General features: G+C 42.0%; 1 protein-coding gene across 2 annotated transcripts in view; it reads right to left on the reverse strand.

Moving 5' to 3' along the window:
• Positions 1–18526, reverse strand: part of stat4 (signal transducer and activator of transcription 4) — a 37757-nt gene extending 19231 nt beyond the window's left edge. Inside the window, exons 1-9 of one of the 2 annotated variants that reach the window (XM_064975848.1) lie at positions 18397–18526; positions 17759–17887; positions 15755–15890; positions 12987–13085; positions 12604–12775; positions 10141–10226; positions 8838–8989; positions 8537–8695; positions 8188–8280 (exon numbers count right to left, since the gene is read on the reverse strand). In XM_064975848.1, coding sequence (XP_064831920.1) covers positions 8188–8280; positions 8537–8695; positions 8838–8989; positions 10141–10226; positions 12604–12775; positions 12987–13085; positions 15755–15890; positions 17759–17887; positions 18397–18455 — 1085 coding nt within the window. In that variant the 5' untranslated portion in view covers positions 18456–18526. The remainder of the gene's footprint in view (positions 1–8187; positions 8281–8536; positions 8696–8837; positions 8990–10140; positions 10227–12603; positions 12776–12986; positions 13086–15754; positions 15891–17758; positions 17888–18396) is intronic. The other variant, XM_064975847.1, reaches the window with a different exon arrangement.
• Between the last annotated feature and the right edge of the window lie 2406 nt (positions 18527–20932).

Raw genomic sequence — 20932 nt, forward strand, 5'->3', positions numbered from 1 at the left:
GGCCTCCCGGGCGGCGCAGTGGTTAAGGGCGCTGTACTTGGTCAGCTGTGCCATCAGAGAGAGTCTTCGCGCCCAGGCTCTGTCGTAACCGGCCGCGACGGGGAGGTCCATGGGCGACGCACAATTGGCCTAGCGTCGTCCGGGTTAGGGAGGGCTTGGTCGGTAGGGATGTCCTTGTCTCATCGCGCACACTAGTGACTCTTGTGGCGGGCTGGGCGCAGTAGGCGCTAACCAAGGTTGCCAGGTGCATGGTGTTTCCTCCGACACATTGGTGCGGCTGGCTTCCAGGTTGGATGCGCGCTGTGTTAACCTCTTGAAACTCTAGGGGCGCAATTTCATTTTCAGATGAAAAACGTTCCCATTTTAAACAAGATATTTTGTCACAAAAAGATGCTCGACTATGCATATAATTGATAGCTTTGGAAAGAAAACACTCTGAATTTTCCAGAACTGCAAAGATATTCTCTGTGGGTGCCCTAGAACGGGAGCTACAGGCAAAACCAAGATGAAATGGCAGCCAGGAAACCAGCAGGATTTTTGAGGCTCCGTTTTCCATTTTCTCCTTATATGGCTGTGAATGCGAGAGGAATGAGCCTGCCCTTTCTGTCGTTTCCCCAAGGTGTCTGCAGCATTGTGACGTATTTGTAGGCATATCATTGGAAGATTGACCATAAGAGACTACACTTTCCAGGTGTCCGCCCGGTGTCCTCCGTCGAAATTGGTGCGTCTTTTTCAGCTGCTGGTATTTTTCCATGCGATTCTGAGGGGAAAGCAGGCTTCCACGAACTGCATATCAATGAAGAGATATGTGAAAAAACACCTTGAGGATTGATTCTAAACAACGTTTGCCATGTTTCGGTCGATATTATGGAGTTAATTCGGAAAAAGTTTGACGTTTTGGTGACTGAATATTCGGTTCGTTTCGGTAGCCAAATGTGATGTACAAAACGGAGCGATTTCTCCTACACAAAGATTCTTTCAGGAAAAACTGAACATTTGCTATGTAACTGAGAGTCTCCTCATTGAAAACATCCGAAGCTCTTCAAAGGTAAATGATTTTATTTATTTGGTTATCTGGTTTTTGTGAAAATGTTGCGTGCTAAATGCTACTCAAAATGCTAAGCTAGCTTAGCATACTCTTACACAAATTAGTGATTTGCTATGGTTCAAAAGCATATTTTGAAAATCTGAGACGACAGTGTTGTTAAGAAAAGGCTAAGCTTGAGAGCAGGCGCATTATTTTCATTTTATTTGCGATTTTCAGAAATTGTTAACGTTGCGTTATGCTAATGAGCCTGAGGCTTTATTCACGATCCCGGATCCGGGATGGGGAGAATCAAGAGGTTTAAGAAGCAGTGCGGCGAGGTTGGGTTGTGTATCGGAGGACACATGACTTTCAACCTTCGTCTCCCGAGCCCGTAAGGGAGTTGTAGCGATGAGACAAGATAGTAGCTACTACAACAATTGGACACCACGAAATTGGGGAGAAAAAGGGGTAAAAAAATTAAAAAATTAAAAAATCCACGCTTCAGGATTGTTTTGATCATGAGGACTGGGATATGTTCCGGGTAGCTTGCGAAAATTATCTAGACGCATACACAGATATGGTGACTGAGTTCATAAGGAAGTGTATAGGAGATGTAGTACGCACTGTGACTATTAAAACCTACTCTAACCAGAAACCGTGGATAGATGGAAGCATTCGCGCAAAACTGAAAGCGTGCATCACTGCATTTAACTATTTACCAGCCACGTCACTGAGACCGACATCTTGCTTCGGACAGGCTAAACACATTCGTTGCACGCATTGAGGATAATACAGTGCCACCGACGAGGCCTGCTACCAAGGACTTTGGGCTCTCCTTCTCCGTGACCGACGTGAGTAAAACATTTAAACGTGTTAACCCTCACAAGGCTGCCGGCCCAGACGGCATCCCCAGCCGCGCCCTCAGAGCATGCGCAGACCAGCTGGCTGGTGGGCATATTCAATCTCTCCCTATCCCAGTGCACTGTCTCCACATGCTTCAAGATGGTCACCATTGTTTCTGTACCCAAGAAGGCAAAGGTAACTGAACTTAATGACTATCGCCCTGTAGCGCTCACCTCTTTCATCATGAAGTGCTTTGAGATCGTATCACCTCTACCTTACCTGCCACCCTACTCACTTCAATTGCTTACCGCCCCAATAGATCCACAGACGATGCAATCACCATCACTCTGCACACTGCACTATCCCATCTCGACAAGAGGAATACCTGTAACGTCTGCTTCCAACTCACACTCTCAAACACGTAGATCCCCTGAACGCAGCTCACTTTCCAGCTTACACTCTCAAACACATAGATCCCCTGAACACAGCTCGCTCTCCAGATCCCAATCACTTGAATTCTGATCACACACCTGTATGTCACTATAACACACTATTTAGTTCAGTTATTTGCACCCCATCATTGTGAGGTATTGTTTGTTTTGTGACACACTTCTATTCGGAGCTCTGGTTTTCCGTAATTTACTCCTCCCGTGTATGATAGTTTTTGACTGCCTCACTAACGACGCCTTTTGCCTATTCCCTTTCAGATTTCCTGTTACCTATCTATTGCCTGATCTCCTGGACGACATTACCTTTTCCCTGCCTGTACTGTTGCCTTTTTGGACCCCCTGTGCATGACCTTCTGCCTGCCTCTGAAACCCAGCAACCTGCCTCCTCCTGTGGTCCTTTACAATAAACACCTGCTGCGCCCTGCGCTTGAAACCAGCTCTCTGTCTCCCATTGTGTTCTTTACAATACCTATGTTAGAATGCCGTTTATGGACTATTACTCAGCATTCAACACCATAGTACCCTCCAAGATTATCATTAAGCTCGAGGCTCTGGGTCTGAACCCCGCCCTGTGCAACTGGGTCCTGGACTTCATAACGGGCCGCTCCCAGGTGGTGAAGGTAGGAAACATCACCTCCACTCTGCTGATCCTCAACACTGGGGCCCCACAAGGGTTAGTGCACAGCCCCCTCCTGTACTCTCTGTTCACCCATGACTGCGTGGTCAAGCACGCCTCAAACTCAATCATCAAGTTTGCAGACGACACAACAGTAGTAGGCTTGATTACTAACGACGACAAGACAGCCTACAGGGAGGAAGTGAGGGCTTTGGGAGTGTGGTGCCTGGGAAACAAACTCTCACACAACGTAAACAAAACAAAGGAGATGTTCGTAGACTTCAGGAAACAGCATATGGTGCACCCCCCTATCAACATCGACGGGACATCAGTGGAGAAGGTGGAAAGCTTCAAGTTCCTCGGCGTACACATCACTGACAAACTGAAATGGACCACCCACACAGACAGTGAGGTGAAGAAGGCGCAACAGAGTCTCTTCAACCTCAGGAGGCTAAAGAAATTTGGCTTGTCACCTAAAACCCTCACACATTGTTACAGATGCACAATTGAAAACATCCTGTCAGGCAGTATCACCGCCTAGTACGGCAACTGCGCCACCCACAACCGCAAGGCTCTCCAGAGGGTGGTGTGGTCTGCTCAACGCATTACCGGTGGCAAACTACCTACCCTCCAGGAAACCTATAGCACCCAATGTCACAGGACGTCCAAAAAGATCATCAAGGACATCAACCACCCAAGCCACTGCCTGTTCACCCCACTATCATCCTGAAGGCGAGGTCAGTACAGATGCATCAAAGCTGGGACCGAGAGACTGAAAAAGAGTTTCTATCTCAAGGCCATCAGACTGTGAAACATGCATCACTAGCACATTAGAGGCTGCTGGCTATAGGCATAGACTAGGAATCACTGGCCACTTTAAGGAATGGAACACTAGTCACTTTAATAATGTTTACAAATCTGGCATTACTCATCTCATATGTATATACTGTATTCTATACTATTCTACAGTATCTGAGTCACTTAATAATGTTTACATATCTTGCATTACTCATCTCATATGTATATACTGTTTTCTATACTATTCTACGGTATCTCATTCACTTAATAATGTTTACATATCTTGCATTACTCATTTCATATGTATATACTGTGTTCTATACTATTCTATTGTATCTTAGCCCGTTCCGCTCTGACATCGCTCGTCCATATGTATATAGTCTTAAGTATTTCCATACCCAACTATAACATTTTCCGTCAAGACAGAACTGCCAAAGGGGGAGGAGTTGCAGTCTACTGCAGAGATAGCCTGCAAAGTAATGTCATACTTTCCAGGTCCATACCCAAACAGTTCGAACTACTAATCTTAAAAATTACTCTCTCCAGAAATAAGTCTCTCACTGTTGCCGCCTGCTACCGACCCCCCTCAGCTCCCAGCTGTGCCCTGGACACCATTTGTGAATTGATCACCCCCCATCTAGCTTCAGAGTTTGTTCTGTTAGGTGACCTAAACTGGGATATGCTTAACACCCCGGCAGTCCTACAATCTAAGCTAGATGCCCTCAATCTCACACAAATCATCAAGGACCCCACCAGATACAACCCTAAATCTGTAAACAATGGCACCCTCATAGACGTCATCCTGACCAACTGGCCCTCCAAATACACCTCCGCCGTCTTCAACCAGGATCTCAGCGATCACTGCCTCATTGCCTGTATCCGCTACGGAGCCACAGTCAACCGACCACCCCTCATCACTGTCAAACGCTCCCTAAAACACTTCTGTGAGCAGGCCTTTCTAATCGACCTGGCCCGGGTATCCTGGAAGGACATTGACCTCATCCCGTCAGTTGAGGATGCCTGGTCATTCTTTAAAAGTAACTTCCTCAACATTTTAGATAAGCATGCTCCATTCAAAAAATGCAGAACTAAGAACAGATATAGCCCTTGGTTCACTCCAGACCTGACTGCCCTCGACCAGCACAAAAACATCCTGTGGCGGACTGCAATAGCATCGAATAGTCCCCGCGATATGCAACTGTTCAGGGAAGTCAGGAACCAATACACGCTGTCAGTCAGGAAAGCTAAGGCCAGCTTCTTCAGGCAGAAATTTGCATCCTGTAGCTCCAACTCCCAAAAAGTTCTGGGACACTGTGAAGTCCATGGAGAACAAGAACACCTCCTCCCAGCTGCCCACTGCACTGAGGCTAGGTAACACGGTCACCACCGATAAATCCATGATTATCGAAAACTTCAACAAGCATTTCTCAACGGCTGATCATGCCTTCCGCCTGGCTACTCCAACCTCGGCCAACAGCTCCCCCCCCGCAGCTACTCGCCCAAGCCTCTCCACCTTTACCCAAATCCAGATAGCTGATGTTCTGAAAGAGCTGCAAAACCTGGACCCGTACAAATCAGCTGGGCTTGACAATCTGGACCCTCTATTTCTGAAACTATCCGCCACCATTGTCGCAACCCCTATTACCAACCTGTTCAACGTCTCTTTCATATCGTCTGAGATCCCCAAGGATTGGAAAGCTGCCGCAGTCATCCCCCTCTTCAAAGGGGGAGACACCCTGGACCCAAACTGTTACAGACCTATATCCATCCTGCCCTGCCTATCTAAGGTCTTCGAAAGCCAAGTCAACAAACAGGTCACTGACCATCTCGAATCACACCGTACCTTCTCCGCTGTGCAATCTGGTTTCCGAGCCGGTCACGGGTGCACCTCAGCCACGCTCAAGGTACTAAACGATATCATAACGGCCATCGATAAAAGACAGTACTGTGCAGCCGTCTTCATCGACCTTGCCTAGGCTTTCGACTCTGTCAATCACCATATTCTTATCGGCAGACTCAGTAGCCTTGGTTTTTCTGATGACTGCCTTGCCTGGTTCACCAACTACTTTGCAGACAGAATGCAGTGTGTCAAATCGGAAGACATGCTGTCCGGTCCTCTGGCAGTCTCTATGGGGGTGCTACAGGGTTCAATTCTCGGGCCGACTCTTTTCTCTGTATATATCAATGATGTTGCTCTTGCTGCAGGCGATTCCCTGATCCACCTCTACGCAGACGACACCATTCTATATACTTCCGGCCCGTCCTTGGACACTGTGCTATCTCACCTCCAAACAAGCTTCAATGCCATACAACACTCCTTCCGTGGCCCCCAACTGCTCTTAAACGCTAGTAAAACCAAATGCATGCTTTTCAACCGTTCGCTGCCTGCACCCGCACGCCTGACTAGTATCACCACCCTGGATGGTTCCGACCTTGAATATGTGGACATCTATCAGTGCCTAGGTGTCTGGCTAGACTGTAAACTCTCCTTCCAGACTCAAATCAAACATCTCCAATCGAAAATCAAATCTAGAGGCGGCTTTCTATTCCGCAACAAAGCCTCCTTCACTCACGCCACCAAACTTACCCTAGTAAAACTGACTATCCTACCGATCCTCGACTTCGGCGACGTCATCTACAAAATAGCTTCCAACACTCTACTCAGCAAACTGGATGCAGTTTATCACAGTGCCATCCGTTTTGTCACTAAAGCACCTTATACCACCCACCACTGCGACTTGTATGCTCTTGTCGGCTGGCCCTCGCTACATATTCGTCGCCAGACCCACTGGTTCCAGGCCATCTACAAGTCCATGCTAGGTAAAGCTCCGCCTTATCTCAGTTCACTGGTCACGATGGCAACACCCACCCGTAGCACGCGCTCCAGCAGGTGTATCTCACTGATCATCCCTAAAGCCAACACTTCATTTGGCCGCATTTCGTTCCAGTTCTCTGCTGCGTGTGACTGGAACGAATTGCAAAAATCGCTGAAGTTGGAGACTTTTATCTCCCTCACCAACTTCAAACATCTGCTATCTGAGCAGCTAACCGATCGCTGCAGCTGTACATAGTCTTATCGGTAAATAGCCCACCCAATTTGACCTACCTCATCCCCATACTGTTTCTATTTATTTACTTTTCCGCTCTTTTGCACACCAATATCTCTACCTGTACCTGTACATGACCATCTGATCATTTATCACTCCAGTGTTAATCTGCAAAATTGTAATTATTTGCCTACCTCCTCATGCCTTTTGCACACAATGTATATAGACTCTTTTTTTTCTACTGTGTTATTGACTTGTTTATTGTTTACTCCATGTGTAACTCTGTGTTGTCTGTTCACACTGCTATGCTTTATCTTGGCTAAGTCGCAGTTGCAAATGAGAACTTGTTCTCAACTAGCCTACCTGGTTAAATAAAGGTGAAATAAAAAATCCCGGTTTCAACTGTACCGGTCAGATGGCAGACAGCATGTATGGTAATGTGTAAGGTGAAATAAAAAAATATGTTGTGTAATTTGTTAGATATTACTTGTTCGATATTAATGCACTGTTGGAGCTAGAAGCACAAGCAATAACATCTGCTAATCACGTGTATGTGACCAATAAAATTTGATTTGAAATGGCCGCCATCCTGGGCTTTTCACACACAACAGTGTCTAGGGTTTACGGATAATGTTCGTGCAAGCTAACAGACTGGCCACAAAGAGACAGATAACAGTGCAGTACAACAGTGGTGTGCAGAATGGCATCTTGGAAGGCACAACTTGTTGGTCCTTGTCACGGATAGGCTGTTGCAGCAGATGACCACACCAGGTTCACTCCTATAGGCTAAAAACAGAAAGAAGCGGCTCCAGTGGGCACGCGATCACCAACACTTGACAATTCAAAAAGTACGCGATCACCAACACTTGACAATTGAGTGGCTTGCACAGTCCCAGACTTCAACCCAATAGAACATATTTGGAATGAGTTGGAACCGGCTGTTCGCAACATGAATGTACGGCAATCCAATCTGCAGCAACTGCATGATGCCATCACATCAGCATGGACCAACATCCTTATGGAACGTTTCCGAACATTGTAAAATTCCCCGAAGAATGCAGGCTGTTCTGGAGGCAAAAGTACTTGACCCCGGTACTAGATGTGTGTACCTAATAGTACTTTATTTTTACCTTTATTTAACTAGGCAAGTCAGTTAAGAACAAATTCTTATTTTCAATGACAGCCTGGGAACAGTGGGTCAAATGCCTGTTCAGGGGCAGAACGACAGATTTATACCAATATCAGCTCTGGGGTTTGAACTTGCAACCTTCCGGTTACTAGTTCAACACTCTAACCACTAGGCTACCCTGCCACCCTCTGGTGAGTGTATATTTAAGATGTACACACACGATGGATTGATAAGCACCAAGTATTGAGTTGTGTTACATCTTAATACACATACAGTACCTGACTTTGGTGGTGAACTGCACCCCGGTCTTGATGATGAGAGGTTTCTGGGGGTGGGTTGGCATACATGGCTGCTTCTCCACTACAAAGGAGCTGTAGACATTGTACAAAGGATGACACAACGATGGCCTACAAGAGAACTACAATAGCATAATAGCAGTTGTGTATGCCACCTAGATTTGGATGGCAGCAACATAACAGCCACAAGTTCATTTCCCTGTTATCTAGACTTCCCATTACTTCCCACTCATGCTTCCCTATGCTTCCAGTTATTTAGAAAATCACTTTGTGATATGGATATTTCATGCACTTGGTTAGAGTAGGTGTTCGGCTTTGTTGAGGTCAGTACCTTTTGATGAGGTGGTAGATGAGGTATTTGACCTGCTCCTCCATCTGCGGTCTCTGCAGTGGGATGGGATCACTCTCATACGTCACCTTTAATATAAGCTCCCCCAGTTTGTCCAGCTGACGCTTCATCTGGAACAGACTTTGGGCTGTCAGAGTAAACCTAGGAGAGAGAGTGGGTGATGGGGATGTGTATGAATTGAGGTTGACCTAAAATTCCACGTTATTTTGGAATATAGTTATAAGATTGAGTAATGTGTGTGTGTGTGTGTGTGTATGTGTGTAAGCAAGCTTGGTTGCATTACCAGTTCTGGAGCTGGTCCAGTCCAGTGAGCAGTGGGCCACCTATACAGTTGATCTGCTGCCTGCGTTTCCACTCCATCAGCTCTGGGTTCAGCTGGGAGACTATCAGAGCATCAATCTCTTTTATCACATCACTCATCTTAGATAGGTTCTCCTATGGGGGAACAATAACAAAATCTCACTGCTGGTCCTGTGTTGCTCAGTTGGTAAGAGCATGATCCTAGCAACACCAAGGTTGTGGGTTCAATTCCCCCAATATGATTGACTTTGGAAAATGTTTTTTTTAAAGTTAATTTTATGCAATTATATGTGGTTTAACAAGACTCATGACATCTTTTAGGAAGGATATTTAATGATAATCCCATCAATAATGGATAGGGAAAATAGTCTAGACCCAATTTCTCCAAATGCTATTCCGCTACCAAATATGTTTTATTAGGATCATTTATATGAACCCTCAATGTAGTTATACTGTATATATTCTCTTTTACAGAAAGTGATTGGAGCAATTGATAGCGACAGAGTCACACATCATATGAGATTTCATTCCAAGCAAAGTCCAAAGTTATTTAAATTTCTTTGACTCCTCGACTTTAGGTCGTAGTTCATTTTCTGAATGTCACAGAGAAAAACCAAAGAAATTCCCCTTTGCATCAGAGTTGCATCTTCCTCTGGCATGTACTGCTTGTTTATAGCCTGAAGCTTCACATATGTATGCATCGTTTTTGATTGGTATAAACAATCACAAATTGTAAAAATTAAAATAAAACATTTTTATAGTTTTTTTTACCCCACAAATCAAGGAAGTTCCCACGCTTCCCCACAAAAGGTTGGCGCCTAGGTTGGGAACTCATGTACTATTTATGTAAGTTACATTGAATAAAAGTGTCTGTTAAATGCCATATATTATAATATTATACATAAACGTGTTTTGTTGAATAGTCCCCGAAGCGAATTCAATAAATATCCTCAAGATTTCAATATCTAAACTCACTCAGCTGTCTTGCAGTGCCAGACGAAAATCTAACTAGCAATATCGTGCTGGATGCAACAGTGCTCTCCACACTTTGCAGCACAACAAAATGTTTTCTATAGTAAATATGCATATAGAATTGTATAGACTAAAATTGTGTAAGACAGCAACTGCATGACAGAAACGGTGGTCCCAATTCAAATAAATGCATATTACTCAAAGATAAGGCATCGCTGATGTTCAACTGTTTACACGCTAAACACAAAGCTTAGGCCTATAGTAACAACCATAGCTGATTGCTGGTTTATCTAATCTATGTAGTGTTCCCACACCTTCCTCTTAAAGTCCAGGTTGTTGAGCATCTCCTGCAGTCGGGTCACTTCCTGTTTCATCACCGCTGTGTTCCTGTCCACTGGATCTAAGGGACAAAAATACATCCAGCATGACAGAGGATAATACATAGTGGGAACCCATGTACTATTGACGTAAGTTACATTGAATAAAAGTGTGGCACTTCTTTGCACCACTTTATTGGCGCAACCTGGGATTGGTACATGGGTCGTTCCACGAAATGAGTCCCTTTTGTATCACTTTGAAATTGTAAGTAGAAATTGTACACCCTTATTGGATTTTAAAAACATGTTATATTAATAGACCACATGGACAATTCAATAAATCAGTTTTTTTATTTGAATATAGACTTGCTAAATAAGTCCACTTTCTGTGACTTCTCAGAAGATTTTAACCCCTTTAATCTCCAAAATGTTCACCATTATTGTAAAGTCTTAGTTATTTTGTTGATTCGACAGTCATATCTGGCGATTTGTATTTATTTAATGTGATTAGTGATTCATTTAAAAACACACCTGTCCCTGATTTTAAGGTCAACCCTGTTTTGTGAAGTAAACTCTAGTTTTAATATGGTGAAACTATTCCTTGTAAAATGTTTTTCTCAAAAGAAAGACCGGATATCTGATATTCAAACCATAGCGTAAAAGCAGGTGAGCTGGTTCGGCTCTTTTTGGCCATTTTCTTGTGTTTTGTGGTGGACAACTGAGTGGGTCGAGCATAACACATCAACCCTCATAGATAGACAGGCTAGAAATATTTTAACAATAAAATCAATTATTGTGAAGTTTCTATCAACTGCCTCTCCCTGTGGCACACATCAAGGTTCCGTCCCCCTTATCACACTGGGCGACAGGGTAGCCTAGTGGTTAGAGCATTGGGCTAGTAACCGAAAGGTATAAATCTGTCGTTCTGCCCTGAACAAGGCAGTTAACCCACTGTTCCTTGGCCATCATTGAAAATAAGAATTTGTTCTTATTTGTTCAAACATGCTTATGACAAGTCTTACAAGTCTTACATTATTGTTAGGAATTTTATGAATAAATGACTAAACAATATCCCCATTTTAAATAGAACTGTAACTAAGTAAACTTATACTGTGTTTTATTATATCTGATTAACAATATGAGTTCATAAGTGAGGGATTGTGGAGCCTGAAACAGGGGGTAATTACATTTAAATAAATACCATTCCAGCCAGGTTGGAGGAGATTAGGAGTGTTTTTTTTAAGTAAGCAGAAAAGGTCTTTAACCTATGGTTGAACCGACGAAACCGAGCTCTGGGGTGTTTTAGATAAGGCAGTGAGTGCATTCCTAGGTTTTCTGTTAACTAGAACTGTCAGCTAAGTGTTGATCGATAATGGTGAGGGAACAAGAGTTAATTCAGTTATGTTGTGTGTCCTGTGTGTGTGCTAGTGTGTCGGAATGAACTTTTAAACTTGCTCTGTCTTGGTCATTCACCAATGACGTCATATTTTGTATATAAACTGTTGTTCGTGGTTAAATGACAGCGCGCTCCGAGAATAAATACTATTATCCATTATTGATAAGACCGGTCTCTGTCTATTTTATGCAAATAAGAATCTTACAAATTCTCATAAAATAGACTAAGTGAATTAAATTTATGAAAACATATTGGAACGAATGAAATTACAGTAACAATTACACCTGCAGGGTTTAAGCAAAGATACTAAAAACTAAGATATCCAGAAATTGCCTCTCCAATAAAATCCCTCGATCACGCTTGTAGTTGATGTCATGGCAATGTTGGCTAGCTCAGCTGATGCACAGAAACGTCATCGGGTCTAACGGTTGTCTCGAGCCGAACTGCGGATGTGCAGGCCGTCTAATCAAAGGCATTCCTTTGATATGAAGTTGTTTTTGATGAAAATGAAAACGTGTCAGTTTATCACTTTAACCAGGTTTCAGCTAATTAAGACATTGGCGCAAATCTAGGTTTTGCATTTATATTTTACACTTTTTTTCACTTCTATTGACTTGCTAAACCCCATACCCGATTGGGGCAGCGGTCTAAGGCACTGCATCTCAGTGCTTGAGGTGTCACTACAGACCCTGGTTCGATCCCGGGCTGTATCACAACTGGCTGTGATCGGGAGTCCCATAGGGCAGCGCACAATTGGGACAATTTTTTTTTTCAGATTAGGGGAGGGTTTGCCCGGAGTAGGCCGTCAATGTAAAATAAGAATTTGCTGTTAACTGTCTTGCCTAGTTAAATAAAGGTAAATAAATACCCCGGCCTAATCTGCTTCGCAAGCGTTCCTGGAAGTATTGCGATATTGGGCCTCTGGGTTTAAAAACTATGCGGTTTAAGTCAAGTGTTGCCCATAGTTAGTCAATAATTTCACCACATCAGGCCGTCAGAGGGCAAGGTGCAGATATTGCCATTTTACTTATAGCTATCCAATATTATGCGACAGTATGGCTGACCTCGAGACTGGAGAGTTTTATAGCGGAAGTCAAAGTCGTCTTGCATGTCTTCTAGGTATTTCACTGCCTGGTCCATCATCTGCACACTACTCCTGATCACAGCCACCCTGTTGTCCATGTTCTTCTGTCTCTCGAAGGCCACCGAATTCTGCATTGACTTCTCCAATGGGCCCTATCAAGATGATGATGAGGTGAAGTAAACCACACACACATATGCAGACACTCCCCCACACACACACAGATACCTTCCTATTGCAATTAGTCTTTACTCTTCCTGTTACTGCCTCTGTCTTTCCAGGTGTTTCGAGGAAGACGATATAAAAAGGATAAGTGGGAAACACAAGGGACTTTCCTTATGACGTCAAAGAGTCAAAGAGACTCACCTGTTCCTGAATGCTGGCTGTGGAGATGATACGACGCTCCTCTCTGAGGCAAGTGGAAATGACCCCGGCCATCAGCAGAGGGTTGGCTTTGCATTTAGTCTGAAAAAGATCATGGACATATGAGTCCACAGACACATGTATACATGTACAGGAAGGCATGGAGATGTCAAACACCGAGAGACCTTGTCAAGCCATTCGAATCTCTCTGTGAAATTGTTCATGTATTAGGTTGACAGTTGCAGGATCTGAGTTCGAGTCCTCGTCCAGCCTACCACACCCCCCCGAAATCGCTGCAATATTATACTGCTGTCTACACCTTTTGACATTACGGAGTCTCCTTCCTGCATGGGATCGAATCCTGGCCCCAGTGCACTTCTTAACATTATGCCCACAATCTATCTCCCTCTTCATTTCATGGGTATCCCTATCAATTAAAGCAGAAAATACTTACAAAATATATTCAAAAGACAACAACATTTCAACTGACTTGTCTATATGAGTGTCTGTCTCCTGAATTGTGCGAATTGTGTGAGTTTTTAAGAGCTCTTTGAAAGCTTGCTCTCTCAACTGAGATTCTTCCTCGGAAATACAAAAGAGTGTGAGTAAAACAGGGAGGTTTAGGTTTGCTCTACTTTCTCCTTATAATGTATAGTGTAAATTGGCTAATAAGGAAGTATTGAAAGGTGTTTTTCAGACACGGTACCTTCTCTCCAACCTCTCCACCGACACACCACACATAAAGTATGCCATCATGTGTGTGAAGAAACAAGATAAATCATTCCATAGGAAAGAATGCAACTGAACCAGGTACAGACTCAGTATGAAAACAAAACCAAAAGTAATGTACTATAACAGTCTAAACAAGGGGACATTTAGTGTAAAAAGGCCTACGGCAAGTTTATTAGGCCAGAAAAATGAAGAAAACAGAATGAAACGGGGTGGTACTACCTGAACCCCAACAAGAAGTACTTGTTTGCTACGATGATCCCTAAAGGAATACAACCATGGATGGCCCATAATTTGTCCTTTTCGTTTGCGTTTTGTCTGTCTCTGGGAACTGAACCCACTTCTGTTCAAAACATGTCTCAAACACCATGTGCATCTTGACATCTTTGTCTGTTTTTGACAAAATTCCACAGATTCTGTCTAGGCCTCTGTGACACAAGGGAAAGTTCTGATGTGAACATGTGAAACCTGATTTGTCTTTCAGTCATTGTCTGTGACTACTGATTTGAGTGTGCAACGAAAGACAGAAGGGGGATTCAATCTTGAAGACCTACGCAATACCCTTTACCATCATCACAATGACGACGACATCACAAACAAACAGTGTCAGTTCAGCAGCCTTCAGCAGCGTCATTCGGCCCACTGTATTCAGATCCTCCCTCAGACTGAGAAATCCCCTTAGAGCCAACCACTCAGCCTTTCCTAGCTTTAGATGAGACATAAGAACTGCAATATTTATTTCCAGTACTAAAAGTCCTAATGTGTATGCATAGTGGGTTGACCGTTTTCTTCACTCAGTGACATATTTATTTTATACAAGGTTAGGGTCAGATCCCTCACAACAAAATGCAATTCAGGTATGAACCAGTGGAGGAGTGTTCATTCAATTCATGAAATGCATTTCCATTGAATTCCCTAAATTGACTGAGTTCAAAAGAATGGATCCTAAATAATGCTTGTGTACCTTCAAGGTAGACTATGCACAAAATATTGCATGGAACGAGACACTTTCCATCTGTCATCTGTGTGTTTTATTTATTTTTTTATTTCACCATTATTTAACCAGGTAGGCTAGTTGAGAACAAGTTCTCATTTACAACTGCGACCTGGCCAAGATAAAGCATAGCAGTGTGAACAGACAACACAGAGTTACACATGGAGTAAACAATTAACAAGTCAATAACACAGTAGAAAAAAAGGGGAGTCTATATACAATGTGTGCAAAAGTAGTGTAATAGACAGCACAGCTAAACAATAACAAAATGCACATCTCCAAGCGCGACACCAAACCTCTTGTGTCCTCTTGTGTTTGAGCTACTACTTCCTCTAAGAAACATCACACCATCTGTACACACAAACAAACAGTCAAATACACACACAGACAAAATGGAAGTTCTGGAAACCACAAGCTTCTGATGAGGTATGTGTCTTTCCTACATCAGTTGTGTTATACAGAAATATTGCCTCACCGGCCTCAGCCATCAGCCTCAAACAGCTATTTCCTGTTCCTGTTACAGTGTTTTAAGGTACAATTCTCAGAGATTCTAAGAAATATACTGCCAGTCAATGTCCTGAGACCTCAGAGAGCATAATAGAATTTGGATTCCCCTGAATAGGGTAAGAGGTGAAATTATCTGGAACAAAAATGACATACAACACACATTCAACATCACAAGTGAAAGGAAGCTCAGTTTGAGGAATGCCACTAAACCATAAGCCAATCCCTAAAGGTGACAAAACACACAAATGAACAGTTCTCGTCTTTCACTTCCTTTTCCACACTGAACACATACACACACACATACATACATACTGTCATAACATACTACACAGTGCAACTCCCTATTTACGGGAAGTTGTTGGTTGGTTGTACTAAATCCCCTCAATGCTTAAATGCATCAATGACAAGGAGAGACTGTTTAATGTTATCAATGTTGGATCTGCAGGGTATATGGTTGCCTGGCAAACGGATTTAGCGCAGAGTTCAGTCTGGTTGTAACCAGGTTAGGTGTATGATATTGTAAGGGAGTTTATTGTGGCACCTGTAACTGCTGGTAGATGAACTTCAAGTTGTGTCTTTGTAGGAAGTTCTGTTCCTGAGAACACTGCCTGTCCAGCTGAGACAGGAGATTGCTGAGGAGAACTGTCGCCATGGACTCATGGTTTGCGGCAGTGTCCCTGTGAAGAAAACACATACATGTTGTCTTAGCTTTGTATCTAATTTAACAGTTTTTCAGTGCTCAATAAAAAAAAGTTATTAATAAGAGCATGTAGAACATACTGTACACATCGTGTTTTAATCGACAAGGGAAAAGGGGGAAAATCACTCATTCTCCTTTTTCAGCATGTCATATCATCAAATGATTTCTTTTGCTGTTTTGTACAAGCACAATAGGGTGGTTCCATGAAATGAGTCCCGTTTGGGTAGTGTAACTTGGTGGGGGAAAAAATCATTTTATTTCACCTAATTTGTACATTCTGTAATAATGAGCACATCTACATGTTTTTTGTAATTTTATCCCATCAAAAAAAAAAAAAGAAGACTATACTAAGTGCCTGTAAGTGCCAAATAAAGTAATAGGGTTGACCGTAACAGGGTTGACCATAACAGGGTTGACCATAACAGGGTTGATGATTTCATCTTAAATCAACCATACGGGGTGGCAGAGTAGCCTAGTGGTTTGTGCGTTGGACTAGTAACCGAAAGGTTGCAAGATCAAATCCCTGAGCTGACAAGGTACAGATCTGTTGTTCTTCCCCTGAACAACACAGTTAACCCACTAGGCCATCATTGAAAATAAGAATTTGTTCTTAACTGACTTGCCTAGTTAAAATAAAAAAATACATCCCCTTGTGACAGAGGGAATGGAAGCTTGTTGTGTGTAACAGGGAAGGGAAATTAATTACTGCAGTAAATAGGGTCACACATACTGTTTCTTGGTAGTATTAGGCAAATCTACTTTGAAACAAAAGTATACACCTCACACACTTGGCAATTGGCTTTAAAAAAAGAAGACAACTATGTCATAGAGTTAAAACATTTATGAGTTTGCATCCCAATATTACACTTTTTCGGCACTAAAAATAATAAATGTTTATTAATTATGAAATTATGAAAAATATTGATAACATTCTACCCATGACGCCACTAGAGGATGCTTTGGTCATTTAACTGTAAGCTATCTTCTTCTTAAAGAAGAAGCTATCTACAGTATGTAGTGTTAAGCTCTACACACTCAGTTTTCCACAACAAAACACCAGCAAATGCCCAAAGAGAGTAGAACCAGCTCACCTCCCTTAACACTATGATTTGAAATTTGAAAAAAATATTTTAAAAGGAATAGTTTTACCATGTTAAAACTATTTTTTTTAACCTTCAAATTAATCCCAAATCACATGTAATAAATAATCATATTCCATCAAAGCAACAAAATAAATAGGACTTTACAATGATGGTGAAAACAGTTAGTGGTTAACTGGGATAAAATCTTCAGAGAAGTCACAGAGAGTACAGAGACGGACATATCAACATGCGTAATACTTTTTTTTATATTGAAAATCAGATTCATTGAATTGTCCATGTGGTCTATATTAAAGGGTACTTCATTTAATATAACATGCTTTTAAAATCCAATATTGATTCACAATTTCTTCTAAAAATATCAAAGTGACTCATTTCATGGAACGACCCAATACATGAAAAGGCTACATGTCAGTCACAGCTGGATTACCATGATGAGTTAATGCAGTAAAACACTTCAACGCTCATTAAGGTGTCATGGCTGGTCTCATAAAGGTGTTATGGATGCCTTATTGCCCCTTCAAGTAAAGTGTTACCAATTATGGTATCCACATGCTGTGTTTTAGTTCCTGAACATGCTCGCTGGAAACCCAAATTGATATCTATTATATATATTACTGTACAGTAACACAGGCACCAACACACATACAGACATACACACAGACCAAGACACACACACTCTCACACACACACGAACACACAAACAAATGCATGCACTCACGCTCACACATACACACACACTCACCAGTCCTGGCTCTCAATATAGTTGGAGAGCACCTGCCGTATGTCCATAGGGAAGTTGTCATCATAAAGGTAGCCCACCTGCTCCTGGTATTTGATCTGGAGCTGTTGAATTTGTTTCCATTGACTCATGCTGAGGAACAATTCCGACAGCCCAGAGCAAATTAAAACAGCCAAATCAATTACACTTCTGTGAAAATGATTGAAGGATCGGTGCTTGTAGAGTTTTTGTCCAGGTACAGTAACATAATAGTTTAGGATAAAGTAGACTATTCAAAAAGAGCATACTCTAGGGCCTAGGCCTACCTATTCTAAAAATGTGACGCATGTTGCGATTCAAATGCGTATCATACTGCATATACATATATATTATTATTTTGTATTATTAAACTGTTTACGTCTGTCGTTATCCAATAACACAATATATTCGGAGTAACGAATAATATAGATCGATCAATTACTGATGCTTGTCGACTGGTAACTGTCTGTCAAGTAAGCCTACCACATGAGATTTCTTGTAAATCCCATTTTACAGCAGCATAAACTTTGCGTACCTTAATTTCTGTAGCGGAGCTAGATCAAATCGTTCTGGTTAATGACTATCAAAAAGTTTATAAAACGTAATCCTTTGTGAAAGCCTACCTGTGTCTTTGGACTGGTGCGCTATCACAGAAATATCCACGTTCGGCGACACAAGTCATGTGAATGCTTGTCAATTGCTCCTCTCTCTCGTTTCCTCATTTAGCCTATTATATGTTTCAAACCTTATCGTTTTATGTTGTTCGTCATGTCATAGGGCTGTTCTGTAGGTTTTGTCACTTCCCTCCCTCGATACGCCCCCTGTGGCTCATTCATTAATGTACTATATAAATGTATCATTTGATGTTTAGAGTGAGGGACATCTAATTTCTCAACAACATTTGAACTGTACAAAATAAACAGACTGGTTAAACAAAATATAATTCATAACCAATAGTAGGCCTCCCTACTTACTATTTGCAAAGCATATATGTAATAGGAAATACAAATGGTATTTAATAAGCACATAATTTTGTTGAACTATGCAACACATGATTTGATGAATTCAGGTATTTCAGTTTGATTACATTTTTTTTAGCCTTGGTGCAATTTTCACAAGTATGTGCTACATTTTCACACAAAACAGATACTCAAAAAGGCAGTTGTTTCAAAACTCTAAGCACATTTTCAATTGACTAATACCACACACAAAATCACACTGTCACCTTTTCACCTAACTTAGTGTTTCATCTAGAAATACATGTATCACATTGCGATATATGTTCATATGAAGGAATTGCCTTTCACAACGCAATGCTCAAATTCCTTTTGATATGATTGTCTTCTCATTTACATTTACATTTAAGTCATTTAGCAGACGCTCTTATCCAGAGCGACTTACAAATTGGTGAATTCACCTTCTGACATCCAGTGGAACAGCCACTTGTTAAAATACATTTGACTATTACTTAACCCGACTGCTCTTAATTAATCACTTAACCGTTTGGTAAACCTATAGATTTTACATGTAAACTTTTGTCTACTGCAGATTTTGAGAACGACATAATGAAATGTATGTATGTGTCACGACTTCTGCCGTGGTCGGTCCCTCTCCTTGTACGGGCGGCGTTCGGCGGTCGACGTCACCGATCTTCCAGCCATCGCTGATCCATCTTTCATTCTCCATTGGTTTTGTCTTTATTTTCTACACACCTGGTTTTCATTATCCAATTATATGTTCATGTAATTGCTCCATTGCTCGTGTTTCTTGGCCCAATCAAAAAAGTCTCTTCTTATTGTTGTCCTTTAGTAGTGGTTTCTTTGCAGCAATTCACGCAGCCTCCTCTGAACAGTTGATGTTGAGATGTGTCTGTTACTTGAACTCTGTGAAGCATTTATTTGATCTGCATTTTCTGGGTCTGGTAACTCTAATGAACTTATCCTCTGCAGCAGAAGTAACTCTGGGTCTTCCTTGCCTATGGCAGTCCTCATGACAGCCAGTTTCATCATAGCGCTTGATGGTTTTTGCAACTGCACTTGAAGAAACTTTCAAAGTTCTTGAAATTGTCCATATTGACTGACCTTCATGTCTTAAAGTAATGATGGACTGTCATTTCTCTTTGCTTATTTGAGCTGTTCTTGCCACAATAGGGACTTGGTCTTTTACCAAATAGGGCTATCTTCTGTCAACCAACCCTACATTGTCACAACACAACTGATTGGTTCAAATGTATTAAGAAGGAAAGAAATTCCACAAATTAACTTTTGACAAGTGGAATGAAATGCATTCCAGGCGACTACCTACGAAACCCAAAGTGCAAAATAATAAAGTACTCAGGAAATAGTAGGTGAGATTCCTCTCAGGAAAACAGGCAGCATCTACAATGAAAGACAAATGACAGAGGGAATATATATACAGTGATAGAGTAGGGACTGGAACCAGGTGTGTGTAATGATGACCAGACAAGTCTGGGGTTGATGAGTGAAGGGCGTTTGCCGTCGACAGGTTCGGCAGCAGCTAGAAGGCAGGCGACGCTGAACGCCTGAGCTAGACAGGAGGGGGAGCCAAAGCGAAGGCTGATGTGACCGTGTGTCCAAACTGTTGACTGGTACTGTACATACCCGAATGTACAGCGATGATGATGACTATTATGATTCTAGTTCACAGTAAATAAACATTTATCTGATATTGACATGATCAGAGACGTACTGTATGTAACAAATCAAATCAGTTGTGTACACAGATTAGCAGATATTACAGCAGGTGCAGCAAAATGTTTCTGTTTCTAGCTCCTACAGTGCAGTAATACAATATCATACAATACCAATATGCAAATTATTCAGGAAGTCCAAAACAAGAAATAAATTAATCCCCAATACCCTTCAAACTCAACCACATCTTTTTTCCATTGTCCTCCTCTAATCAGGGACTGAGTTAGACCTGGGACACCAGGTATGTGCAATAAATTATCAGGTAGAATAGAAAACCAGCAGGCCCAATACCTCACAGTTGAATAAATACCCCTTCCCTATACAGTAAACATGTATGCAAAAAATAAAGTTGTTGGGGTCTCGTTGATGGGGGAGGGGGGGGGGTCTGCTTTACTAAAATTATATTGGTCAATACAGTACTGTAATACCGTAATATATTACATTTACA

This window comes from Oncorhynchus masou, chromosome 10 (genome assembly GCF_036934945.1).
Source record: "Oncorhynchus masou masou isolate Uvic2021 chromosome 10, UVic_Omas_1.1, whole genome shotgun sequence".
Lineage (NCBI taxonomy): Eukaryota > Metazoa > Chordata > Actinopteri > Salmoniformes > Salmonidae > Oncorhynchus > Oncorhynchus masou.